This window comes from Manis pentadactyla, chromosome 16 (assembly GCF_030020395.1).
Source record: "Manis pentadactyla isolate mManPen7 chromosome 16, mManPen7.hap1, whole genome shotgun sequence".
Taxonomy (NCBI): domain Eukaryota; kingdom Metazoa; phylum Chordata; class Mammalia; order Pholidota; family Manidae; genus Manis; species Manis pentadactyla.
Genome location: NC_080034.1, coordinates 34,274,250 through 34,299,800, shown reverse-complemented (window position 1 = coordinate 34,299,800; position 25,551 = coordinate 34,274,250). Strand labels below are relative to the sequence as shown.

Sequence of the window (25,551 nt, the reverse complement as noted above, 5' to 3'; positions counted from 1 at the left end):
TGTCTTTGCTTTCCAACCTCACTAATCTCCAGAGTACCATGTAATGTGGGTTAATGCTCCTGAAGCAGATTTCCAGGGATGGGTGTTTAACAGTCCTGGGCTTCTACTCCCTCCCCACTCTGCTTCTCCTCTTCCTGCCAGTCAGCTGTGGTGGGGGGAGGGGCTTGTGTCCCACTGAATCACAGCTTTGCTACTTTATCCTGTTCCTTGAGGCCTTCTCTTTCCCTCAGACGTAGGCCATATATTGCAGTCTTCTTTCCAGTTGCTCTTTCAGGGTTAGTTGTATTTGCTGTATTTTTGTGTTATATGTGGTTTTGGGAGGAGGTTTCTGCCTCAGTTCTCATGCTGCCATCTTTTTCCACTCCCTCACCATCTTAAATATTTTATAAAAAATTATAATCTCTTGGAGTCACAAAATTGACATTGTTTTACTAATGAAGGTTGATAGGAAGCATCCTACCCACTCCTGAAAAAAAATAAACCCAAATTTTTCTCAAGACTGTAATTTCCAGTATCAACTTGCAGCCCTAAGGTTACCTGTGTTTATCAGAACATCATTGCATTTAATCTCATCTACAGGCATTTTCCTGATTTTGTATGCAATGCCTTTCTACAAATAGAACTAAAAAAAGAAAGGGCTAAATTTTGATTATAAGCTTTACATGTTAGAGAGCGGAGTTAAATTCTTTGAAAACTCAGAATGTCTAGTTCATACATCTTTACTGAATTTTCAGTACTTCTTTTTCAGGTGTTAAGTAACCAGTTAGTAGGTGAGAGCCTTCACTAACATCCAGGAGCCTAAGGTGGTGATGTGGCTGACAGCTCAGAAGTGAGCGAGTTACTCCTCTGTTGCACCGAAGACCAGAGGAATTAACCAGATATAGCCTCTCCACTAGATGTCCACACCTTCTGAAACTCTCCACGTGGACTAGGATTACAGGTTAAATCATTCCTAATCTTTAAATCCACATCTAGATCCATTACCAGGAAGGTGTGTGAAAAATGGTCTTTAACACAATATACCAGAGTGGAAGAGCCTCATGGTCTAAGTTCTCCAGTTACCTGCTACTCCATGCTCACCCCTATCAGTGGAAGCAATAGCAAGGGCTGTGATATGAGCAACATGGAGTATGAGTAAGGAAAGAGACATCTACCCAGGTAAGTGCAAGCTCCTGGCCTCCTAAAGTAGGAGCTCAGAGGGTTAATGGTATACTCCCCTAACTGCAAGGCAAATTCCTTTCCTTCAACTACAACCTCCATTTGAGAGCCCTAAAAACAGAAATATCTTCAGTCACCTGTGTTATAAAAGACGAGCTTAAGAGAATCTGTTGAGGAGTGTCAGCAAATAATGTGTGACTCAACTGTTTAATCTGCAATACAGCATTCTACCACAGGGACCAGCAAACTTTCTGCAAATGGTCAGACAGTAAATATTTTACACTTTGAAGGCCATACCATCTCAGTCACAACTGTTCAACTCTGCCACTAGAGCCTAAAAGCAACCAGAAACAGTAAGTAAATGAATGAATGTGGTCAGTGCCAGTTAAACTATTTATAGAAAATGGCCAGGTTTAACTCTCTGACTATAGTTTGCCAACCCCTGCTCTAATATATACTCAAGGAGTGACTGTCCTCTAAAAAAAGGATCAGACTGTTTTTCTATTTTATGTTTTGGTTTCTATCTGGGTTACCCAATCAATGTGAAAAATAACATGGTCATTTCCTATGTAAAACATAAAATTCTGAAAGCTACTGGTACCTGATTTCAAAGTCCCGTTCCTCTTCAATATGAACTCTCACATCACTATTCAATATTTCAATGATAGTGTATGACTCTAAACAAAATACTCTTTCCCTGGCTGAAATAATGTAATGCACATACCCAATGAATACATTCTCAGATATAATATTCTCTTAAAATTTTATCCAGGTCATAATTAAGATTAAATGACTCTTGATGAACAATGATTGATTTTTGGTTAACTAGCTCAAAGGTAAATTTATAATTCTTCAACTGATACATAATAAAATTAATAATACTTATATAAGTATTTTGATGGGTTATTCAGATTACTTAATACATATAACTTTTGCTAAATTTACATATTATGCTTTTCCAATTGAAGACATAAAGCAAATATTGCCACTATAGAAAATAACAACTTATATGGAACAAACATAATTTTTATTGGTATACAAAAATAATTTTAATTAGACCAGTGATTCTAAAAGAGCTTGCTACACACTGGACTCATCAAGGAAGCTTAAAAAAATTATGCTTGAGCTCTACCCATCAGAAATTCTGATTTAATTGATCAAGAATGTGGAATTACTATTATGAAATTATTCTAATAGCAGCCTGGTAAAGAGCTAATGATTTAGACTCTGTTGTAGGTTCACGTTCCTTATTCAGATAAACAAATATACAAATAATATATATGTTGAAAAAATTAATTTACAAATGATATGATTCCATTTTGAATCTCATTGCAAAGAGGCAAATGATGTTAACAAAGTGACTGATGCCACAGCTTGTGTGTATAACATATTTCCCCCTTATGCTCTAATTTATCTACAAATATATCTGGGTCTACATACTTTGATTTAAAAGAACATGCTTCAAAAATGGGCAGAGTAGCTGAACAGACACTTCTCCAAAGAAGAAATTCAGATGGCGAACAGACACATGAAAAGATGCTCCACATCGATAATCATCAGAGAAATGCAAATTAAAACCACAATGAGATATCACCTCACATCAGTTAGGATGGCCAATACCCAAAAGACAAACAACAACAAATGTTGGTGAGGATGTGGAGAAAGGGGAACCCTCCTACACTGCTGGTGGGAATGTAAATTAGTTCAACCATGTGGAAAGCAGTATGGAGGTTCCTCAAAAAACTCAAAATAGAAATACCATTTGACCCAGGAATTCCACTCCTAGGAATTTACCCTAAGAATGCAGCACTCCAGTTTGAAAAAGACATATGCACCCCTATGTTTATCGCTGCACTATTTACAATAGCCAAGAAATGGAAGCAACCCAAGTGTCCATCAGTAGATGAATGGATAAAGAAGATGTGGTACATATACACAATGGAATATTATTCATCCATAAGAAGAAAACAAATCCTACCATTTGCAACAACATGGATGGAGCTAGAGGGTATTTTGTTCAGTGAAATAAGCCAGACAGAGAAAGACAAGTATCAAATGATTTCATTTATCTGTGGAATATAAGAACAAAGAAAAAAACTGAAGGAACAAAACAGCAGCAGAATCACAGAACCCAAGAATGGACTAACAGTTACCAAGGGGAAAGGGACTGGGGAGAGTGGGAAGGAAGGGATAAGGGGGAAAATGGGGCATTATGATTAGCACACATAATGTAGGTGGGGGGACATGGGAAAGGCAGTATATACAGAGAAGACAAGTAATGATTCTATAGCATCTTATTACACTGATGGACAGTGACTGTAATGGGGTATGTGGGGGGGACTTGATAATGGGGGGAGTCTAGTAACCATAATGTTGTTCAAGTAATTGTACATTAATGATATCAAAATAAAAAAAATAAAAATAAATAAATAAAGGAGTTAGGCTAAAAAGAAAAAGGAACATGCTTCATACTACTAAATAATCAGTGGATCAACAAAGAAATAAAAAAATACCTTAAGGCAATTGAAAATCAAAACACAATAGTCCAAAATATATGGGATGCAGTAAAAGCAGTTCTAAGAGGGAAGCTTATAGTGATACAGGCCCACCTCAAGAAACAAGAAAAATCTCAAATGAACAATCCAACCTTACACCTAAAGGAACTAGAAAAAGAACAAATAATACCTAAAGTTAGTGGAAGAAAGGATAATAAAGATCAGAGTATAAATAAATGAAAGATATTTTACAAATAGAAAAGATCACTGAAACTAAGAGCTTGTTCTTTGAAAAGATAAGCAAAATTGATAAATCTCTAGCCAGAATCATCAAGAAAAAAGAGAGGACCCAAATAAATATAATCAGAAATGAAAGAGGTGAAGTTACAACCATACTATAGGAATATAAAGGATCATGACTAAGTACACTTACATGCCAACAAACGGAATAACCCAGAAGAGATGGATAAACTTCTAGAAACATATACTCTTCAAGACTGAATAATGAAGAAATAGAAAATCTAAACAGACTGATTACTAGCATCACATGGAATCAGTCATCAAAAAAATCCAGGCACAGATGGCTTCACAGATGAATTCTACCAAACATTTAAAGTAACATTAACACCCATCCTTCCCAAACTAGTCCAAAAAATGAAAGAGGGAAAAGTGTTTCCAAACTCATACCAGGATGCCAGCATTATCCTGATACCAAAATCAGACAAAAACACCACAAATAAAGAAAATTGCAGACCAATATCCCTGATGAACATTTATGCAAAAATCCTCAACAAAATACTAACAAACTGAATTCAAAAATACACTAGCAAACCAAACTCAAAAATACATTAAAAGGATCATGCACCACGATCAAGTGGGATTTATTCCAGGGATGCAAGAATGGCTCAATATCTGCAAATCAATCAATGTGATACACAATATTAACAAAAAGGATACAAATCATATGGTCATCTTAATAAATGCAGAAAAAACATTTGATAAATTTCAACATCCATTTATGATAAAAATTCTCAACAAAGTGGTTTTAGAGGGAACATACCTTAACATAAAAAAGGCCATATATAACAAACCCATATCTGCATCATATTTAACAGTGAAAGGCTGAAAGTTTTTCTTCTAAGATAAGAAAAAAGATAAGGATGCCTACCCTCACCACTTTTATTCAACACAGTTCTAGAAGTCCTAGCTACAACAATCAGACAAGTAAAATAAATAAAAGGCATCCAAATAGGAAAAGAAGTAAAACTGTCACTATTTGCAGACAATATGACACTATATATAGAAAACCCTAAAGACTCTAATAAAAAAAAAAACTATTAGAATTAGTAAATGAATTCAGTAAAGCTGGAGACAAAAATAATATACATTAATCTGTCACACTTGTATAAATTAATAATGAACTATCAGAAAGAAATTAAGAAAATAATCCCATTTGAAACTGCATCAAAAAGAATAAAATACCTAGGAATAAATTTAAACAAGAGGATGAAAGAACTGTATTCTGAAAACTATAAAACATTGTTGAAAGAAACTAAAGATGACACAAATAAATGGAAATACTGTACTCATGGATTGAAATAATTAATATTATTAAAATGGCCATTCCACCCAAACTAATCTATAGACTCAACACAACCCTATGTCTATGACATTTTTCACAGAACTAGGACAAATAATCCTAAAATACAATGGAACAATGAAAGACCTCAAATAGCCAAAGCAATCTTGAGAAAGAACAAAGCTGAAGGTATCACACTCACTGATTTCAAACTATATACAAAGTTATAGTAATCAAAATGGTATGGTCCTGGTACAAAAACACACATAGATCACTGGAACAGAACAGAGTCCAGAAATAAATTCACACTTATATAGTAAATTAATTTGACAAAGGAGGCAATAACCTAAGGGGAAACAGAAGGGGAAAAGAGAGTGTCTTCAATAAATAGTGGTGAGAGAAAACTGAACAACTACATGCCGGAGAATGAAACTGGATCAACTTCTTATACCATATATAAAAATAAACTCAAAATGGGTTAAACTTAAATGTAATACCCGACACCATAAAACTCCTAGAAGAAAACACAGGCAGTAAGCTCTTGGACATTGGTTTGAGCAGTATCTTTTGCTCATCCAAGGGCAACAAAAGTAAAAATAACACTGGGACTACATCAAACTAAAAAGCTTTTGCACAGCAAAGAAACCCATCAACAAAATGAAAAGACAACTTACTGAAAAGGAGAAGATATTTGTAAATGATATATCTAACAAGGGACTAACATTCAAAATATATAAAGAACTCACATAACTCAATAGCAAAAAACAAACAAGTAAAAAAATAGGCAGAGGACCTGAACAGACATTTCTCCAAAGAAGACATACAGATGGCCAACAGACACATGAAAAGATACTCAAATATAACTAGTCATAGGGGAAATGCAAATCAAAACCACAATGAAATATCACCTCACACCAGACAGAATGGCTACTATCAAAAAGACAAGAAATAACAAGTGTTGGAAAGATGGAGAAAAGAGAATCCTTGTGAACTGTTGGTAGGAATGCAATACAGTACAAACACTATGAAAAACCACTGTCTTGCCAATGAGTCCTGGGCATGTTCACTATGGATCCAATGTGACCAAACAAATGACTAGAATGTTCTTGGGGTGAAAGGGTTTATATCCAACTTTATTCCCACGGTGGCAGGTCAATCACTAGAATCCGGTCCACTCAGAGCAAATCTGCATGCAGCAAGCCGGTCTCTGCCTCTGGGCCTCTACCCCGCAGCCATCTCAGTCTCTGTCCTTGGCGCTGCCACCACTACAGCCTCTGCTCTGTCCTCCTGCAGCCTTGTAGCCATGCCACCATGTCACCCAGAACACTGGGCAGAGCTCTTTATATAGAGTCAATAACAACACATTGCCTACACATGTGTAGTGAGCAAGCTGATTAGGACCATGTGAGAATCCCGGCCATAAGAACTTTCACTTTATCCACAACCACTATGGAAAACACTATGAAGGTTCCTCAAAAAATTAAAAATAGAACTACCATACAATCCAGCAATTCCACTTCTAGGTATTTATCAGAAGAAAATAAAAACACTAATTTGAAAAGATGTCCACCCCTATGTTCATTGAAGCAACCTAAGTGTCCATCAAGGACATCCATTCATCCATAGATGCATGGATAAAGAAGATGTGGTATACATATGCAATAGAACATTACTCAGCTGTAAAAAGGAAATCCTGCCACTGTGACAACATAGATGGACCTAGAGGGAATTACACTAAGTGAAGTAACTCTGACAAAAAGAGACAAATGCTGTAGGATTTCATGTGCATGTGGAATCTAAAAAAGCAAAACAAATGAACACATAAAACATATAACAGAAAAAGAACTCTTAGATACTGAAAAAAATCTGGTGATTGCTAGATGGGAGAGAGGTGAGACAATGGGTAAAACAGGGGAAGGGGGTTAAAAAGTACTAACTTCCAGTTGTGAAATAAATGAGACACAGGGTACCATGTACAGCATAGGGAATACACTTAATAATATGTAACAACTTTGTATGGTGACAGATGGTAGCTAGATTTATCATGGTGATCACTTAGTAATATATATGAATATCAAATCAGTATGTTGCACACCTGAAACTAATACATGTCAACTGCACTTCAATTTAAAAAAGCATGTTTTGGCAAGTACACATCAATAAAGTTAATTTTTTAAAGCAACAATTTTTATTTGCTAAATAAAATTAGAAAAAAAAATTTAGGTGCATGGAGCAAAACTGTGTATTGATTTCCTTCTTAAGCTTTAAAACTTGTTGTGCTACTAATGGAATTTGTGATGTTTAACAAGTTTTCTAACTTCATGAAATTGTTCCACACCTGCAATGACAAAGTTATAGTAGAATTTTTTAAGTTATATTTTAGAACTCTGCAGTACCATTTATTATCACTGTTTTGGTTTGTCATATGAAATGGACTCTTCTGTCTCAGCATATGTTTGTACTCACAAATTGGTTTATTAAAGTAAAAGAATACAAAGTAGAATCAGTGAAGGTTTTACTAAAGTACATGGGGTAAAGTCTGGAGGAAACCAGACAAAAGCTTCCAAGGGTCCTTTCCCAAAGGAGTTACACTGGATGTGCTTTATTCCCCCAGCAAAAGTTATGGCAACAGGTGTTAAATGTTGCCAAACAGGAAGCTTGTTAGAGATTCAACGTTTTGGGTGTTTAATGGGAGCTGTTCCAATAGGTACCCCCTGGCAGGTATCCAAATTCCAGACATCCAGAAGGAAAATAGTGTTCAACATACACCATACTGTTTGTACAAACAACTTTATTGAACTACTCTTATCAATTAACTGCAGGAACCCCTCTAAAATCTAAGTTTCCAGATGCCAGACCTTCCCCAAGGGCCTTCCTAAAGACAAATCAGTCCTGCTGCGTTAGCCTTCTGTAAAGCTCTGGAAGCAACCAGAGGGTCTAACAATGTTGGCAACAGCCCTGAAAACAAGGAGTCTAAAAACTTATTGGATTCATTCATTTAATCTTAGATTTGGATAGGACAAAGGAGTATCAAGGAAATAACCTACCTCACCTTCCCAAATGTATTCCTGCCCTCTGACCTCTAATTAAGTTGGATTCAAACAGGTTTATGGACAGACTTCTTCAAGAAAATTTCAAGGATTGGATAATCCCAATATTGAAGTAACCAGTCCTGCGTACAGGGGAAGAAGTAAAGCTTTTTGCTTCTTCTTATAAAGCCAATATAACCCTGACATGAAAATGTGACCACACCCACACATTCCAAAACCAGTATTAAAAAAATCCTACGTAAAATACTGGAAACAGAATTAAGCAGAAGGATTCACTATAAAGCTAGAGTCAATTTCAAGGTCAGCTGAACATTCGGAAAACAAGTCATCAAATTAAAAGGTCGAAGGGGAAAAAAACAGTATAATTACCTCAGTAAAACCTAACATATCTTTTTAAACAATCATTACTAAGTTTATAAAAAAAGTTTTAATTGAATAGGAATAAAAGGATGCTTCCTTAACTTGATACACACATATATACACAGCCTAATGTAACATATATAAGTATCTGGTTAATAAAACACTAGAAAGATTCCTAGGAAGTTCAGAAATAAGACAAGGATGTCTACTATTAACATTTTTCAGGAAAAAAGACAATACAATCAACAAAACCAAGTTAAAGGTACATGGGTTAGGAAACAAAAAGCGAAAATGATCACTATTTGCAGATTCTGATTGCCCACATGAAAATCTAAGTATCAACTGAAAAAAATATGAGAGAAAATCAGGGAGGTTTACAAAGGTGATCACATTAAATTATTGGCAAAGGTGATCCATGCCAAAACAACCAGCTAGAAAATATGAGGACAAAGACTTGGAATTTATAATAGCAAAGCACATGCAATACCTAGGAATAAACTCACAGAACATGTAAAGAAAATTACCAAATTCTCTTGAGGGACATAAGAGAAATAAATAAAAAGAGATATTGTTTGGAGATAGAAAGATCCAATGTTGTAACTAAATCAATCATCTGTAAATCACCAAATGAAAAAAGGATAATCGATATTTTGTTGCACTTAATTGTGAACAAAAAAAATATTTTAATAGTAGGGTCTTCAGAATTCAACAAAACATTCTTAATAGGGATACACGTTAAAAAATAGTAAATTGAAAAAATAAAAATAAAAAAAATAGTAAATTGACAAATGGGCACACATATTAGATAACTGAGAATGAGAAGTGAGAATCTTATAGTTACCAAGAGGTTTTTAAAGCTGAGAGGCACAGTCCTAATTAATAGAGGAATGAATAGTAATCCCAACAAGAATCACAAGGTTTTTCTTTTTTTTTTTATTGATGTACAGTTGATGCACTATCATACTGGTTTCAGGTGTACAACATAATGATTCAACAGTTATCTACATTATTAAATGTTCACCCCAATAAATGTAGTTACTATCTGTCAACACACAAAGATATTACAATGTTATTGACTATATCTCCTGTTGTACTTTCATCCCTGTGACTAGTTTATAATTGGAATTTTGTGCCTCATTATTCCCTTAACCTATTTCACCCACCTACCTACTCCTCTCTCCAATGGCTACCACCAATACAACAGAGTTTTTAAATTGGGGTAAAAGGAGTTTTCACCTGGAAGAATAAATATGTAATTCAGTATATACTCTGAAAAAGTCAATGAGGAAAGGCCACCTTACTGGATGACAAAGCAAAGCATAAATTAGAACAATTAGAACAACATCATATTAGAAAAACAGATCATTGGAACATATTAGTCCAATAGGAATTCACTATATATATATATATATATATATATATATATATATATATATATATATATATAAGTGTAGTATTTTAATTCAGTGGGGGAAAATATGGATTTTTCAATAAAAGATGTTGGCTAGCCATTTTGAAAAAAGCTGGATATTCACACAAGAGCACAAAACTAAATACATAAAGATGTGAACTCCAGCACTTTCTGTAACAGAAAAATCTGGAAAAAACTTAAATGCCCATTTAAAGGGAGCTAGGTAAAAAGGTAAATCTAAACATTGGAATATTATACAATAGCTTAAAAAGAATAAAGTTAGATACTACTGACATTAAATCTTACTGTATGTATTTACATGCAAAATGGCAACTTGCAAATCAGTACTATAGTAAAATGTTGTTTTGTTAGATAAATAAAAAGCAAACAGCAAATTGCTAACAAGAGTTAATCCAATGGATCAGGGTTGTGTGAAATTTTTACATAGTATACTACCTATTTCTTTAATGTTTAAAATCTTTATAACAAGCATGTTTTATTCATAATAAAACTATATGAAAATATTTCAATTTTGGCCACTAAAATTACAAAATAATTTGTATATGAGACAGCAAGTGTTTTAATTTGCCACAACCAGCAGCACCTGATTTAGTGTCTAAGAATGGTAAACAGAGGGACTAAACATTACCTCCACAGGTAAAAATGAACAACTTGAAGGCAAGGACAAAAAGTTCATTCCACTAACACAGGCAGAAAGTAATGAGTATCGGGTACCTGGGTGGCGTAACCTGCAAGGATACCCTCTCTGACACCCCCCCCACTAAAGACCTTCACCTTAGGTTCAGTACGACTTTTTCTAGATTAAGGCAGATTTTCTCAGAAGTGCCTTCTGATTTGTTCCTGTTGACAGTCCCAGAGTCTAAACTTGCTGATGTTCACAGACTAGGGTAAGGGTCATCTATTCACTCAAGCTGTTCCTTCAAGGTGGGAGGGAGAAGAAGAGTAGGAAGGCAGGAGAAAGACACTAAAAGAGGTCAGGAATAGCTCAACTAGTATATGGTACTGTTTGTAATACCACATACTATTTTATTAGTTGAGGATTCTGGGACTTCATGTGGATTTATTTACCAGGGATGGCAGTATAGGAGCTACACTGTTTTTCGTGATTGGTTAACTTTAATAGATTCAAATGCATTAACAACTTTTTAGAAATGATTATAGCAGCAGTACTAAAATTCTCAGCGTTACTCTTTATTACGTAATAAGAAACCCATGCCCGTTTGTTCTGACCAAATGATAAACATTGTCCGTCAATAAAGTGAGAGAACCACATGTAGTTCATATTGCTGTAATGTTACAATTGCCTCTTAAGGAGTTCGAAAAAACCAAGTCAACCTAAATATGGATTTCTTTCCTTAGAACACAGTTCCAGCAGAACTGTTTACAAACTCTTCTTTAACAAGGGCTTACCACATTCTCCAGAACCAAAGTTTATTCTCCAGAGTTTAATAAGAAAATAGACAAAGAGTAAAGTTCTCCCAGGTGGAGATGCCAATGAGTCCTTGAATGCTGTGTAAATCTCCCCCGGGAAGCCATCTCTGCCCCATATATTTCCTGACTGAAAGGTGTTTATGGGAAAAAAGACCTTCTGCTCTTTAATTGCAAAATATAAATGATTTTTCTCTTGAGGAAAGAGATGGCATTTACAAGCATATGGTTTAGCAATTTTTTTCTGCTCTTGGTACCCATGTGGTGTGTAATTTGAAGAAGTATTCCTTAAACTTGAAATTAATATCGCTTGGGGAGATAAATGATGTCCTGTCTGCATTTTAAACACTCTCTAAAAATCACGTGCTAATCTTTCATGGGAAGGATACCTCACTTCTTTTGATATATACTCTACCCTTGTCATCCAAAAGTTTAAATAAACAGGTGTAGACTGACCATACTGGTAGGTTAACCTTGGTTCTGACATTCCGCAAATCCAATTCGAAACCTTGCAGCAGAATAATATCACCCAGGCAGTCAAGTGCTATGGTGAGAAACATGACTGGAGTTCTCAGACATTTTCTGGTCTCAACATTCTTGAAATGTCTTTCTCTAGGAAACATTAAATGATTTCTAACATCCAGTTCAGCTCCAAATTCTTGTCACTCTATGATTTTATATGTTTATAAATAAATGTTTATAGATATGCTCAGCTTGGAACATTAAAGAACTTTATAATAAGAAAAATATTTCACAAGGCTATTTTATTGATAGTGTACGTAACTCCATTTACCAATTACCACATTTATTCTCCACTTCTTTGCCAAGGAAAAAACTAGTTTCTGAATCTGTATATAATTCATTCAATAAAAGATTTACTGAGCTCTCTCTACATTATAAGTCCAGTGCTCGGTGACAGAAACCCAAACATTAATCAAAGTTGCTACCTTTGAGGAACTCACTATCTATGGAGGAAGACAGGACTAGATGACAACTAATGTCAATTCTAGAACTATCAGACCATGGTTTTATGATTTTAGAAAGTCAACTACAGTTATCTTCTGTAAGTGCCATATGAAAACAACTACAACTATGTTTAAGAGAATATTAAATGAACAGGAACTCAGAAAATTACCTGTTGTACTCTCACATCAGAATAAGAGGTAATATTCAAATACTTGGGTACTTGCACTCAAAAAGGGATGCTCACATCCCAAGAAAAGTAAAATACAAATCAATGGAATTTGGAAACAAAACCTCAACCCTTCTTTACATATATTTTAACCTAGAAAAATGAGAAAAAATTAAGTGTTAGCAATATTTAATATGTGGCTGAACATTATCTCCCTCTTATTATCTACATGTCAAAAATAGTCATTTGTCTCAGAAGATAAATAGGTGCCTTGAGAGAAGAGTGAGAATTTCACAGAGGCAGGGCTGAAGTCAGGGTCCTCATTTGTTCAAGAGAAGTATCAGGTTTACTATACCTGCAAAAATGAATTTTCGAAATGTTATCTAGTTTTAATTAAATGTTCACTTACAAAATGACAAGCGGATAAAAAGGGCTCCTGCATTACACTCCAAGGAATTTACTTTAAGAATTCAGGAACCCAGTTTGAAAAAGACATATCCACCTCTATGTTTATCGCAACACTATTTACAATAGCCAAGAAATGGAAGCAACCTACGTGTCCATCAGTAGATGAATGGATAAAGAACATGTGGTAGATATACACAATGGAATATTACTCATCCATAAGAAGAAAACAAATCCTACCATTTGCAACAACATGGATGGAGCTAGAGGGTATTATGCTCAGTGAAATAAGTCAGGCGGAGAAAGATAAGTACCAAATGATTTCACTTATCTGTGGAGTATAAGAACAAAGAAAAAACTGAAGGAACAAAACAGCAGCAGACTCACAGAACCCAAGAATGGACGAACAGTTACCAAAGGGACAGGGACTGGGGAGGGTGAGTGGGAAGGGAGGGATAAGGGGGGAAAAGGGGCATTATGATTAGCACACATAATGTGGGGGGGAGGGCACGGGAAAGGCAGTATAACACAGAGAAGACAAGTAGTGATTCTATAGCATCTTACTACACTGATGGACAGTGAGTGTTATGGGGTAATGTGGTGGAAACTTGATAATGGGGGGAGTCTAGTAACCATAATGTTGCTCATGTAATTGTACATTAACAAACCAAACTAAAAAAGAGGGGGAGCTCCTGCAAAGAAACCACTAACTGAAGATGTGACATGGCCATCATAAGCAAACAAGAAAACAATAGTAATCAGATGTTATAAGAAGATGACGAGGCGGAGCCAACATGGTGGCGTGAGTAGGACAGAGGGAATCTCCTCCCAAAAACATATATATTTTTGAAAATACAACAAATACAACTAATCCTAAAAGAGAGAACAGAAGACACAGGACAACAGCCAGACTACATCCACACGTGCGAGAGCCCAGCGCCTGGTGAAAGGGGTAAGATACAAGCCCCGGCCCGGCGGGACCCAAGCACGCCTCCCCCCAGCTCCCAGCGGGAGGAGAGGTATCAGAGCGGGGAGGGAGAGGGAACCCAGGACTGCTAAACACCCAGCCCCAGCCACCCGCACCAGCGCGCAGACACAGTGCATGCGTGGAGGGCTGGAAACTAGGGAAACAGGTCAGCAAGACCTCTGAGTGGGTTCCGAAGCTGATGCCCCTGTGACAAAGAAAAGCAAGTGCTTTTTGAAAGTCTTAAAGGGACAGGGACATAACAGCTGGACGGAAACAACACAGGTCACAGCCCAGTGGCTGGAAATTACAGGGAAAACCGGGCACACTAACCCCCTGGGCAACAGCTCTGAGACCCCTCACGGAGGTAAACAGCCAAACACCCCCATGTCCATTACCCCTCCAGGCGATGCGAAAGCAGAGAAGCAGCCTAAGGCAGGCCACGCCCTCAGAGAGGGAGATTCCTCCATTCCAGCCGGGCAAGACACAAAGACCCAGTCTACACGCAATTACCCAACACAAGCCACTAGGGGTCGCAGTTGTCCCAGTAAAGAAAGGCCAGTAGGAAGTGAAAAGTTTGGCCCTCCCAGCTGACAGTGAATAGCACCTATCAACATGAAAAGGCAAAAAAATATGATCCAGACAAGACTAACCCAGACAGATTCGGCATCTGCTACATCTTCCCCTGAGAAGGAACCTGGAGAGAGAGATTTCACCCGTCTTCCTGAAAAAGAATTCAAAACAAAAGTCATAACCATGCTGATGGACTTGCAGAGAAATATGCAAGAACTAAGGAAGGAGAATACAGAAATAAAACAAGCTCTGGAAGGACTTCAAAACAGAACGGACGAGATGCAAGAGACCATTAATGGACTAGAAAACAGAGAACAGGAACGCAGAGAAGCTGATGCAGAGAGAGATAAAAGGATCTCCAGGAATGAAAGAATTCTAAGAGAGCTGAGTGACCAATCTAAACGGAACAATATCCGCATTATAGGGGTACCAGAAGAAGAAGAGAGAAAAAGGGATAGAAAGTGTCTTTGAAGAAATAATTGGTGAAAACTTCCCCAAACTAGGGGAAGAAATGGCCTCTCAGACCACAGAGGTACACAGAACTCCCATAACAAGGGATCCAAGGAGGGCAACACCAAGACACATAATAATTAAAATGGCAAAGATCAAAGACAAGGACAAAGTATTAAAGGCAGCCAGAGAGAAAAAAAAGGTTACTTACAAAGGAAAACCCATCAGGTTATCATCAGACTTCTCAACAGAAACCCTACAGGCCAGAAGAGAATGGCATGATATACTTAATGCAATGAAACAGAAGGACCTCAAACCAAGACTACTGTATCCAGCACGATTATCATTTAAATATGAAGGAGGGATTAAACAATTCCCAGACAACCAAAGTTGAGGGAATTTGCCTCCCATAAACCACCTCTACAGGGCATCCTACAGGGACTGCTCTAGATGGGAGCACTCCTAAAAAGAGCACAGAGCAAAACACCCAACATATGAAGAAGGGAGGAGGAGGAATAAGAAGGGAGAGAAATAAAGAATCATGAGACCGTGTTTATAATAGCTCAACAAGCGAGTTAAGTTAGACAGTAAGATAGTAAAGAAGCTAACCCTGAACCTTTGGTAACCACAAACTTAAAGCTTGCAATGGCAATAAGTACATACATTTCAATAATCACCATAAATGTAAATGCACTGAATGCACGAATCAAAACACACAGAGTAACAGAATGGACAAAAAAGCAAGATCCATCCACATGCTGCTTACAAGAGACTCACCTCAAACCCAAAGACATGCACAGACTTAAAGTCAAGGGATGGAAAAATATATTTCATGCAAACAACAGAGAGAAGAAAGCAGGTGTTCCAATTCTGGCATCAGACAAAACAGACTTCAAAATAAAGAAAGTAACAAAAGATAAAGAAGGACATTACATAATGATAAAGGGCTCAGTCCAAAGAGAGGATATAACCATTATAAATATATACGCACCCAATACAGGAGCACCAACATATCTGAAACAAATACTAACAGCACTAAAGGAGGAAATAGAATGCAATGCATTCATTCTAGGAGACTTCAACAAACCACTCACTCCAAAGGACAGATCCACCAGACAGAAAATAAGTAAGGACACAGAGGCACTGAACAACACACTAGAACAGATGGACCTAATAGACATCTACAGAACTCTACATCCAAAAGCAACAGGATACACATTCTTCTCAAGTGCACATGGAACATTCTCCAGAATAGACCACATACTAGGCCACAAAAAGAGCCTCAGTAAATTCCAAAAGATTGAAATCCTACCAACCAACGTTTCAGACCACAAACACATAAAACTAGAATTAAACTGTACAAAGAAAGCAAAAAGGCTCACAAACACATGGAGGCTTAACAACATGCTTCTAAATAATCAATGGATCAATGACGAAATCAAAATGGAGATCCAGCAATATATGGAAACAAATGACGACAACAACACAAAGCCCCAAATACTGAGGGACACAGCAAAAGCAGTCTTAAGAGGAAAGTATATAGCAATGCAGGCATATTTAAAGCAGGAAGAACAATCCCAAATGAATGGTCTAATGTCACAATTATTGAAATTGGAAAAAGAACAAACGAGGCCTAAGGTCAGCAGAAGGGGGGAATAATAAAGATGAGAGAAGAAATAAAGAAAATTGAGAAGAATAAAACAATCGCAAAAATCAATGAAACCAAGAGCTGGTTCTTCGAGAAAATAAAATAGATAAGCCTCTAGCCACACTTATTAAGAGGAAAAGAGAGTCAACACAAATCAACAGAATCAGAAACAAGAAAGGAAAAATCATGATGGACCCCACAGAAATACAAAGAATTCTAAGAGAATACTATGAAAACCTTTATGCTAACAAGCTGGGAAACCTAGGAGAAATGGACAACTTCCTAGAAAAATACAACCTTCCAAGACTGACCGAGAAAGAAACAGAAAATCTAAACAGACCAAATACCAGCAAGGAAATTGAAGCGGTAATCAAAAAACTACCAAAGAACAAAATCCCCGGGACAGATGGATTCACCTCGGAATTTTATCAGACATACAGGGAAGACATAGTAGCCATTCTCCTTAAAGTTTTCCAAAAAACAGAAGAGGAGGGGATACTCCCAAACTCATTCTATGAAGCTAACATCACCCTAATACCAAAACCAGAAAAAGGCCCCACCAAAAAAAAAAACTACAGACCAATAACCCTGATGAACGTAGATGCAAAAATACTCAACAAAAGATTAGCAAACCGAATTCAAAAATACATCAAAAGGATCGTACACCATGACCAAGTGGGATTCATTCCAGGTATGCAAGGATGGTACAACATTCGAAAGTCAATCAACATCATCCACCACATCAACAAAAAGAAAGACAAAAACCACATGATCATCTCCATAAATGCTGAAAAAGCATTTGACAAAGTTCAACATCCATTCATGATAAAAGCTCTCAGCAAAATGGGAATAGAGGGCAAGTACTTCAACATAATAAAGGCCATTTATGATAAACCCACAGCCAACATTATATTGAACAGCGAGAAGCTGAAAGCTTTTCTTCTGAGATCGGGAACAAGACAGGGATGCCCACTCTCTCCACTGTTATTCAACATAGTACTGGAGGTCCTAGCCACGGCAATCAGACAAAACAAAAAAATACAAGGAATTCAGATTGGTAAAGAAGAAGTTAAACTGTCACTATTTGCAGATGACATGATACTGTATATAAAAAACCCTAAAGACTCTACCCCAAAACTACTAGAACTGATAGCGGAACACAGAAAAGTTGCAGGATACAAAATTAACACACAGAAATCTGTGGCTTTCCTATACACTAACAATGAACCAACAGAAAGAGAAATCAGGAGAACAACTCCATTCACAATTGCAACAAAAAGAATAAAATACCTAGGAATAAACCTAACCAAAGAAATGAAAGACTAATACCCTGAAAACTACAAGACACTCATGAGAGAAATTAAAGAAGATACAAATAAATGGAAACACATCCCGTGCTCATGGATAGGAAGAATTAATATTGTCAAAATGGCCATCCTGCCCAAAGCAATATACAGATTTGATGCAATCCCTATGAAACTACCAGCAACATTCTTCAATGAACTGGAACAAATAATTCAAAAATTCATATGGAAACACCAAAGACCCCGAATAGCCAAAGCAATCCTGAGAAAGAAAAATAAAGTAGGGGGGATCGCACTCCCCAACTTCAAGCTCTACTATAAAGCCATAGTAATCAAGACAATTTGGTACTGGCACAAGAGCAGAGCCACAGACCAATGGAACAGACTAGAGAATCCAGACATTAACCCAGACATATATGGTCAATTAATATTTGATAAAGGAGCCATGGACATACAATGGCGAAATGACAGTCTCTTCAACGGATGGTGCCGGCAAAACTGGACAGCCACATGTAGGAGAATGAAACTGGACCATTGTCTAACCCCATACAAAAAAGTAAACTCAAAATGGATCAAAGACCTGAATGTAAGTCATGAAACCATTAAACTCTTGGAAGAAAACATAGGCAAAAACCTCTTAGACATAAACATGAGTGACCTCTTCTTGAATATATCTCCCTGGGCAAGGAAAACAACAGCAAAAATGAACAAGTGGGACTATATTAAGCTGAAAAGCTGCTGTACAGCAAAGGACACCATCAATAGAACAAAAAGGAACCCTACAGTATGGGAGAATATATTTGAAAATGACACATCCGATAAAGGCTTGACGTCCAGAATATATAAAGAGCTTACACGCCTCAACAAACAAAAAACAAATAACCCAACTAAAAAATGGGCAGAGGAACTGAACAGACAGTTCTCCAAAAAAGAAATACAGATGGCCAACAGACACATGAAAAGATGCTCCACATTACTAACTATCAGAGAAATGCAAATTAAAACTACAATGAGGTATCACCTCACACCGGTAAGGATGGCTGCCATCCAAAAGACAAACAACAACAAATGTTGGCGAGGCTGTGGAGAAAGGGGAACTCTCCTACACTGCTGGTGGGAATGTAAATTAGTTCAACCATTGTGGAAAGCAGTATGGAGGTACATCAAAATGCTCAAAATAGACTTACCATTTGACCCAGGAATTGCACTCCTAGGAATTTACCCTAAGAACACAGCAATCAAGTTTGAGAAAGACAGATGCACCCCTATGTTTATCGCAGCACTATTTACAATAGCCAAGAAATGGAAGCAACCTAAATGTCCATCGATAGATGAATGGATAAAGAAGTTGTGGTACATATACACAATGGAATACTACTCAGCTATAAGAAAAGGGCAAATCCTACCATTTGCAGCTACATGGATGGAGCTGGAGGGTATTATGCTCAGTGAAACAAGCCAAGCGGAGAAAGAGAAATATCAAATGATCTCACTCACTTATCTGTGAAATATAAGAACAAAGGAAAAACTGAAGGAACAAAACAGCAGCAGAATCACAGAACTCAAGAATGGACTAACAGGTACCAAAGGGAAAGGGACTGGGGAGGATGGGTGGGTAGGGAGGGATAAGGGGGGGAGGAAAAAAGGGGGGTATTAAGATTAGCATGCATGGGGGGGTGGGAGAAAGGGGAGGGCTGTACAACACAGAGAAGACAAGTAGTGATTCTACAACATTTTGCTATGCTGATGAACAGTGACTGTAAAGGGGTTTATAGGGGGGACCTGGTATAGGGGAGAGCCTAGTAAACATAAGATTTGTCATGTAAGTGTAGATTAATGATAACAAAAAAAAAAAGAAAAGAAAGAAAGAAAAGGGGGATTACTCCCTGATAGGATAAAACTAACTGTAAATCAACGATTAATGCATGCTTTAAATATCCTTAATTTTGACCACTTAAAGGGTGTCAGGTGATGGGCTATAGAGGTATATTTTTCTGATAATATTCCTTTCTCTTAGAAAAAAAAAAAGCAGTTCCTGTGTGGTGACCTCCAATGAGTTCTACACAAGGGTATAAAGGGCATATAAAAGTGTAGGCAAAGGGTCTGTTTGTGTTTATACAGAGGATCAAAGCCTAATTTGGCTACCCAGAAAATGAACTAAGATACGATATGAAAAAGAACTTCCAACATCAGCACTCTCTGGAAGACTCATACCAGAAGATGATCATCAAAAAACCTCAACAAAGATCCAGGCGCTGTTACAGCTGTAGATGCACTCATCCCACCGGTTCCTGGACTTGCCATGGGAATGAAGAAGAAGATATCTAAGCTGGCCTCTGCATACAGTAAAACAACAAATTTGACTGGATCTATACTGTTGGAACTCAACCAAGAATTAGGAGAAGTGCAAATTGTAGCACTCCAAAATCTTATAACTACAGACTATCTACTGTTAAAAGAACATATGGGATGTGAACAGTCCCCAGGAATGGGTTGTTTTAATTTGTCTGATTTCTCTCAGGCTGTTCAAGTTCAGTTGGACAATATCCACCATACCATAGATAAGTTTTCACAAATGCCTAAGGTGCCTAACTGGTTTTCTTGGTTTCACTGGAGATGGCTGGTAATTACAGGTATGCTTTGGTTATGTAACTATACTCCTATTATGTTAATGTGTGTGTGCAATTTAAGTAGTAGCTTAAAACCTATACATGCTGAAGTTCCTCTTCAAGAAGATATGTCAAAGAAATAATCAATCTTCCCATGTTTTCTGCTGCCTGCTACTTCTATAGCTTTTCTTCTTCCTTCCTAATTACAACCCTTAAATAGAATTCGGGCCTCATATCGAATTTACTAAGTATCATAATTCCTCCAAGTGGTAAAGATACCTCAAGACAAACGCTGGGCACAGAAGCCACAGGGCATAAATATGCAAAGAAGTCAAAAGCTAACCTTTTCAAACAATAAGGCTTCTCTCTCACTTACCAACTTTACATTTCCCTGTATGGCCCTGGAAGATGACTGGTTAGCCAGAGACTGGTAAGATTCCTCAAGGGAGGAACAACCTAAGACAGGCACTGTCGCAGGGGGGCCATCAGGTGAGAAATTGGGGATCAACAGAGGTGAGGCTTAGAACCTCACCACCCCCTGTTCTGAGAGAAATCTTCTGCATACGTGGATGTTTTATTGCCCTTGTCTAGCTTGGATTAACACATAGTCTACAGGCACACACCTGATCATCTACATTTGCTCTCTTACAACACTAAACTATGTTTTCTACCTTTATCTTGTATCTACCTACCACTTCAGCATTTTATTAAAAATAATAATAATAAAGAGAGAAATGTGGTATCCACATATAAATCAAGTATAAAAATCAAACGAATATTCATATTTGAACTGACTGTTTATAGTTCATAATGCATGAGCAAAACCGAAAGTTTCTGTGATGACTGCCCTTGTACTTTTCACCATGTAACTTATTCACTATGTAAGAATTTGTTCTCCATGTAAGAACTTGTTTGTTATGCCTCAGAAGATTGGAGACTGATGAAAATTAGGCTTGGGGTGGATTAGTGATTGTGCATTGAGCATTGAGTCCCCTATACAGAATTTTTTTGTTGTTAACAACCATTTGATCAATAAATATGAGAGATGCCCTCTCAAAAAAAAAGAAGATGACACCCCACCCGAAATAAATCCTAAGGCACAAAACAGTACATATAGAGAGTACTGTATTATAAAGAATATTGCTAAAAGACTAGAGCTGAATTAGTCTAAACAGTAAAAAGAAATGATTATGTAACATGATACAGGGACTAATTGTTACTACAGTGGCAATCATATGACAATATGTAAATGTATAAAAATGTTGTACACCTTAAATATACAATGATATGCACACCACTCTTTCCAAAGAACAGATTGACCACACAGAAAATAAATAAGGGGACAGAGGCACTGAACAACACATTAGAACAGAAGGACCTAACAGACATCTATAGAACACTCCAGCCAAAAGCAGCAGGATACACATTCTTCTGAAGTGCACATGGAATATTTTCAAGAATAGATCATATTCTGGCCACATAAACAGCCTCGGTAAATTAAAGAAGACTGAAATTGTACCAATCAGCTTCTCAGACCACAAAGGTGTGAAACTAGAAATAAATTACACAAAGAAAATGAAAAAGCCCACAAACACATGAAGGCTTAATAACATGCTCCTAAATAATCAATGGATCAATGATCAAATAAAAACAGAGATCAAGCAATATATGGAGACAAATGAGAACAATAATTCAACACCACAAAAATCTGTGGGATGTAGCAAAGACCGTGCTAAGAGGGAAGTACATTACAATACAGATTTACCTCAGGAAAGAAGAACAATCCCAAATGAACAGTCTAAATTCACAATTAATGAAACTAGAAATAGGAGAACAAATGAGGCCCAAAGTCAGTAGAAGGAGGGACATAATAAAGATTAGAGCAGAAATAAATAAAAGCAAGAAGAATAAAACAATAGAAAGAATCAATGAAAGCAAGAGCTGGTTCTTCAAGAAAATAAACAAAACAGATAAAACCCTAGCCAGACTTATCAAGAAAAAAAGAGTGTCTACACATATAAACAGAATCAGAAATGAGAAAGAAAAATCACTACAGACACCAGAGAAACATAAAGAATTATAACAAAATACTATGAAAAGGTATATGCTAACAAACTGGGTAACCTAGAAGAAATGGACAACTTTCTAGAAAAAGACAACCTTCTAAGGCTGACCCAGGAAGAAACAGAAAATCTGAACAGAAAAATTACCAGCAACAAAACTGAATTGGCAATAAAAAAACTACTTAAGAACAAAACCACCACCAGATGGCTTCACTGCTGAATTTTATCAGACCTTTAGAGAAGACATAATATCCATTCTCCTTAAAGTTTTCCAAAAAGTAGAAAAGGAGGGAATTCTTCCAAACTCATTCTATGAGGCAAGCATCACTCTAATACCAAAACCAAAGAAAGATACCACAAAAAAAAGAAAATTACACACCAATATCCCTGATGAAGATCAATGCAAAAATCCTCAATGAAATATTAGCAAATCAAATTCAAAAATACATCAAAAAGATCATTCATCATGACCAAGTGGGATTTATTCCAGGAATGCAAGGATAGTACAACATTTGAAAATCCATCAAAAAGAAGGACAAAACCATATGATCATCTCCATAGATGCTGAAAAAGCATTGGACAAAATTCAACATCCATTCATGATAAAAACTCTCAACAAAAATGGCTATAGAGTGCAAGTACCTCAGCATAATAAAGGCCATATATGACAAACACACAGCCAGCATCATATTTAATAGCAAGAAGCTGAAAGCTTTGCCTTTAAGATTGGGAATAACACAAGGATGCCCACTCTTAACATTTTTACTTGACATAGTACTGGAGGTCTTAGTCATGGAAATGAGACAACAAAAAAGAAATAAAAGACATCCAGATTGGTAAAGAAGAAGTTAAACTGTCACTGTTTGCAGATAACATGATATTATACATAAAAAGAAACCCTAAAGAATCCACCCCAAAACTACAGGAGCTAATAATTAAATTCAGCAAAGTTGCAGGATACAAAATTAACACAAATCTGTTGCATTACTATATACTAACAATGAACTAGCAGAAAGAGAAGTCAGCAAAACAATTCCATTCACAATTGCATCAAAAAGAATAAAATACCTAGGAATAAACCTAACCAAGGAAATGAAAGACTTATACCCTGAAAACTACAAGACACTCATGAGAGAAATTAAAGAAGATACCAATAAATGGAAACACATCCCATGCTCATGGATAGGAAAAATTAATATTGTCAAAATGGCCATCCTGCCAAAAGCAACCTACAGATTCAATGCAATCCCCATCAAAATACTGATAGCATTCTTTAATGAACTAGAGAAAATTGTTCTAAAATTCATATGGAACCACAAAAGACCACGAATAGCCAAAGACATCCTGAGAAGGAAGAAGAAAGCTGGGGTATTACCCCCCACCACCCAACTTCAAGCTCTACTACAAAGCCACAGTAATCAAAACAATCTGGTACTGGCACAAGAACAGAACCATAGACCAATCGAACAGACTAGAGAGCCCAGATATAAACCCAAGCATATATGGTCAATTAATATATGATAAAGGAGCCATGGACATACAATGGGGAAATGACAGCCTCTTCAACAACTGGTGTTGTCAAAACTGGACAGCTACATGCAAGAGAATGAAACTGGATTACTGTCTAACCCCATACACAAAAGTAAACTCAAAATGGATCAAAGATCTGAATGTAAGTCATGAAACCATAAAACTCTCAGAAGACAACATAGGCAAAAATCCCCTCGATATAAACATGAGCAACTTTTTCCTGAATGCATCTCCTCGGGTAAGTGAAACAAAAGCAAAAATGAACACACGGGACTATATCAAGCTAAAAATCTTCTGTACAGCAAAGGACACCATCAGCAGAACAAAAAGGCATCCACAGTATGGGAGAATATATTTGTAAATGACATATCTGACAGTGGGGTAACATCCAAATTATATAAAGAACTTACACACCTCAACACCCAAAAAGCAAATAACCCAATTAAAAAATGGGCAGAGGATATGAACAATTCCCCAAAGAAGAAATTCAGATGGCCAAAAGGCACATGAAAAGATGCTCCACATTACTAATTATCATAGAAATGCAAATTAAAACCACAATGAGATATCACCTCACACCAGTTAGGATGGCCAGCATTGAAAAGACTAAGAACAACAAATGCTGGCAAGGATGTGGAGAAAGGGGAACCCTCCTACACTGCTGGTGGGAAAATAAGCTAGTTCAACCATTGTGGAAAGCAATATGGAGGTCCCTCAAAAAACTAAAAATAGAAATACCATTTGACCCAGGAATTCCACTCCTAGGAATTTACCCAAAGAATAGAGTTCTCAGATTCAAAAAGACATATGCTCCCCTATGTTTATCGCAGCACTATTTACAATAGCCAAGACATGGAAGCAACCTAAATGTCCATCAGTAGATGAATGGATAAAGAAGATGTGGTACATATACACAATGGAATACTATTCAGTCATAAGAAATAAACAAATCATACCATTTGTAACAACATGGATGGAGCTGGAGGATATTATGCTCAGTGAAATAAGCCTGGCGGAGAAGGATAAGTACCAAATGATTTCCCTCATTTGTGGAGCATAACAACAAAGCAAAACTGAAGGAACAAAACATCAGCAGACTCAGACTCCAAGAAGGGGCCAGAGGTTACAAAAGGGGAGGGGTGTGGGAGGGCGGGTGGGGAGGGAGGGAGAATGGGATTGAGGGGTATTATGATTGGCACACATGGTTGGGGGATCATAGGGAAGACAGTGTAGTACAGAGGAGGCAAATAGTGACTCTGTGGCATCTTACTACACTGATGGACAGTGACTGCAATGAGGTATGGAGTGGGGGGACTCGATAATATGGGTGAATGTAGTAACCACATTGTTTTTCATGTGAAACCTTCATAA

General features: G+C 36.9%; 1 protein-coding gene across 6 annotated transcripts in view; it reads right to left on the bottom strand.

The window, feature by feature from the left end:
- The window catches only part of BTBD9 (BTB domain containing 9), a 515,751-nt gene that overhangs the window by 452,621 nt on the left and 37,579 nt on the right, over nt 1-25,551 (bottom strand). For 3 of the 6 annotated variants that reach the window (XM_036907136.2, XM_057493632.1, XM_057493633.1), the window contains exon 2: nt 1,456-1,492. The exons of 2 other annotated variants lie outside the window; for them this stretch is intronic. In XM_036907136.2, the coding sequence (XP_036763031.1) occupies nt 1,456-1,458 (3 nt within the window). In that variant the 5' untranslated portion in view covers nt 1,459-1,492. Of the gene's footprint in view, nt 1-1,295; nt 1,410-1,455; nt 1,493-25,551 lie in introns of all 6 variants that reach the window. One more of the 6 variants, XM_036907139.2, reaches the window with a different exon arrangement.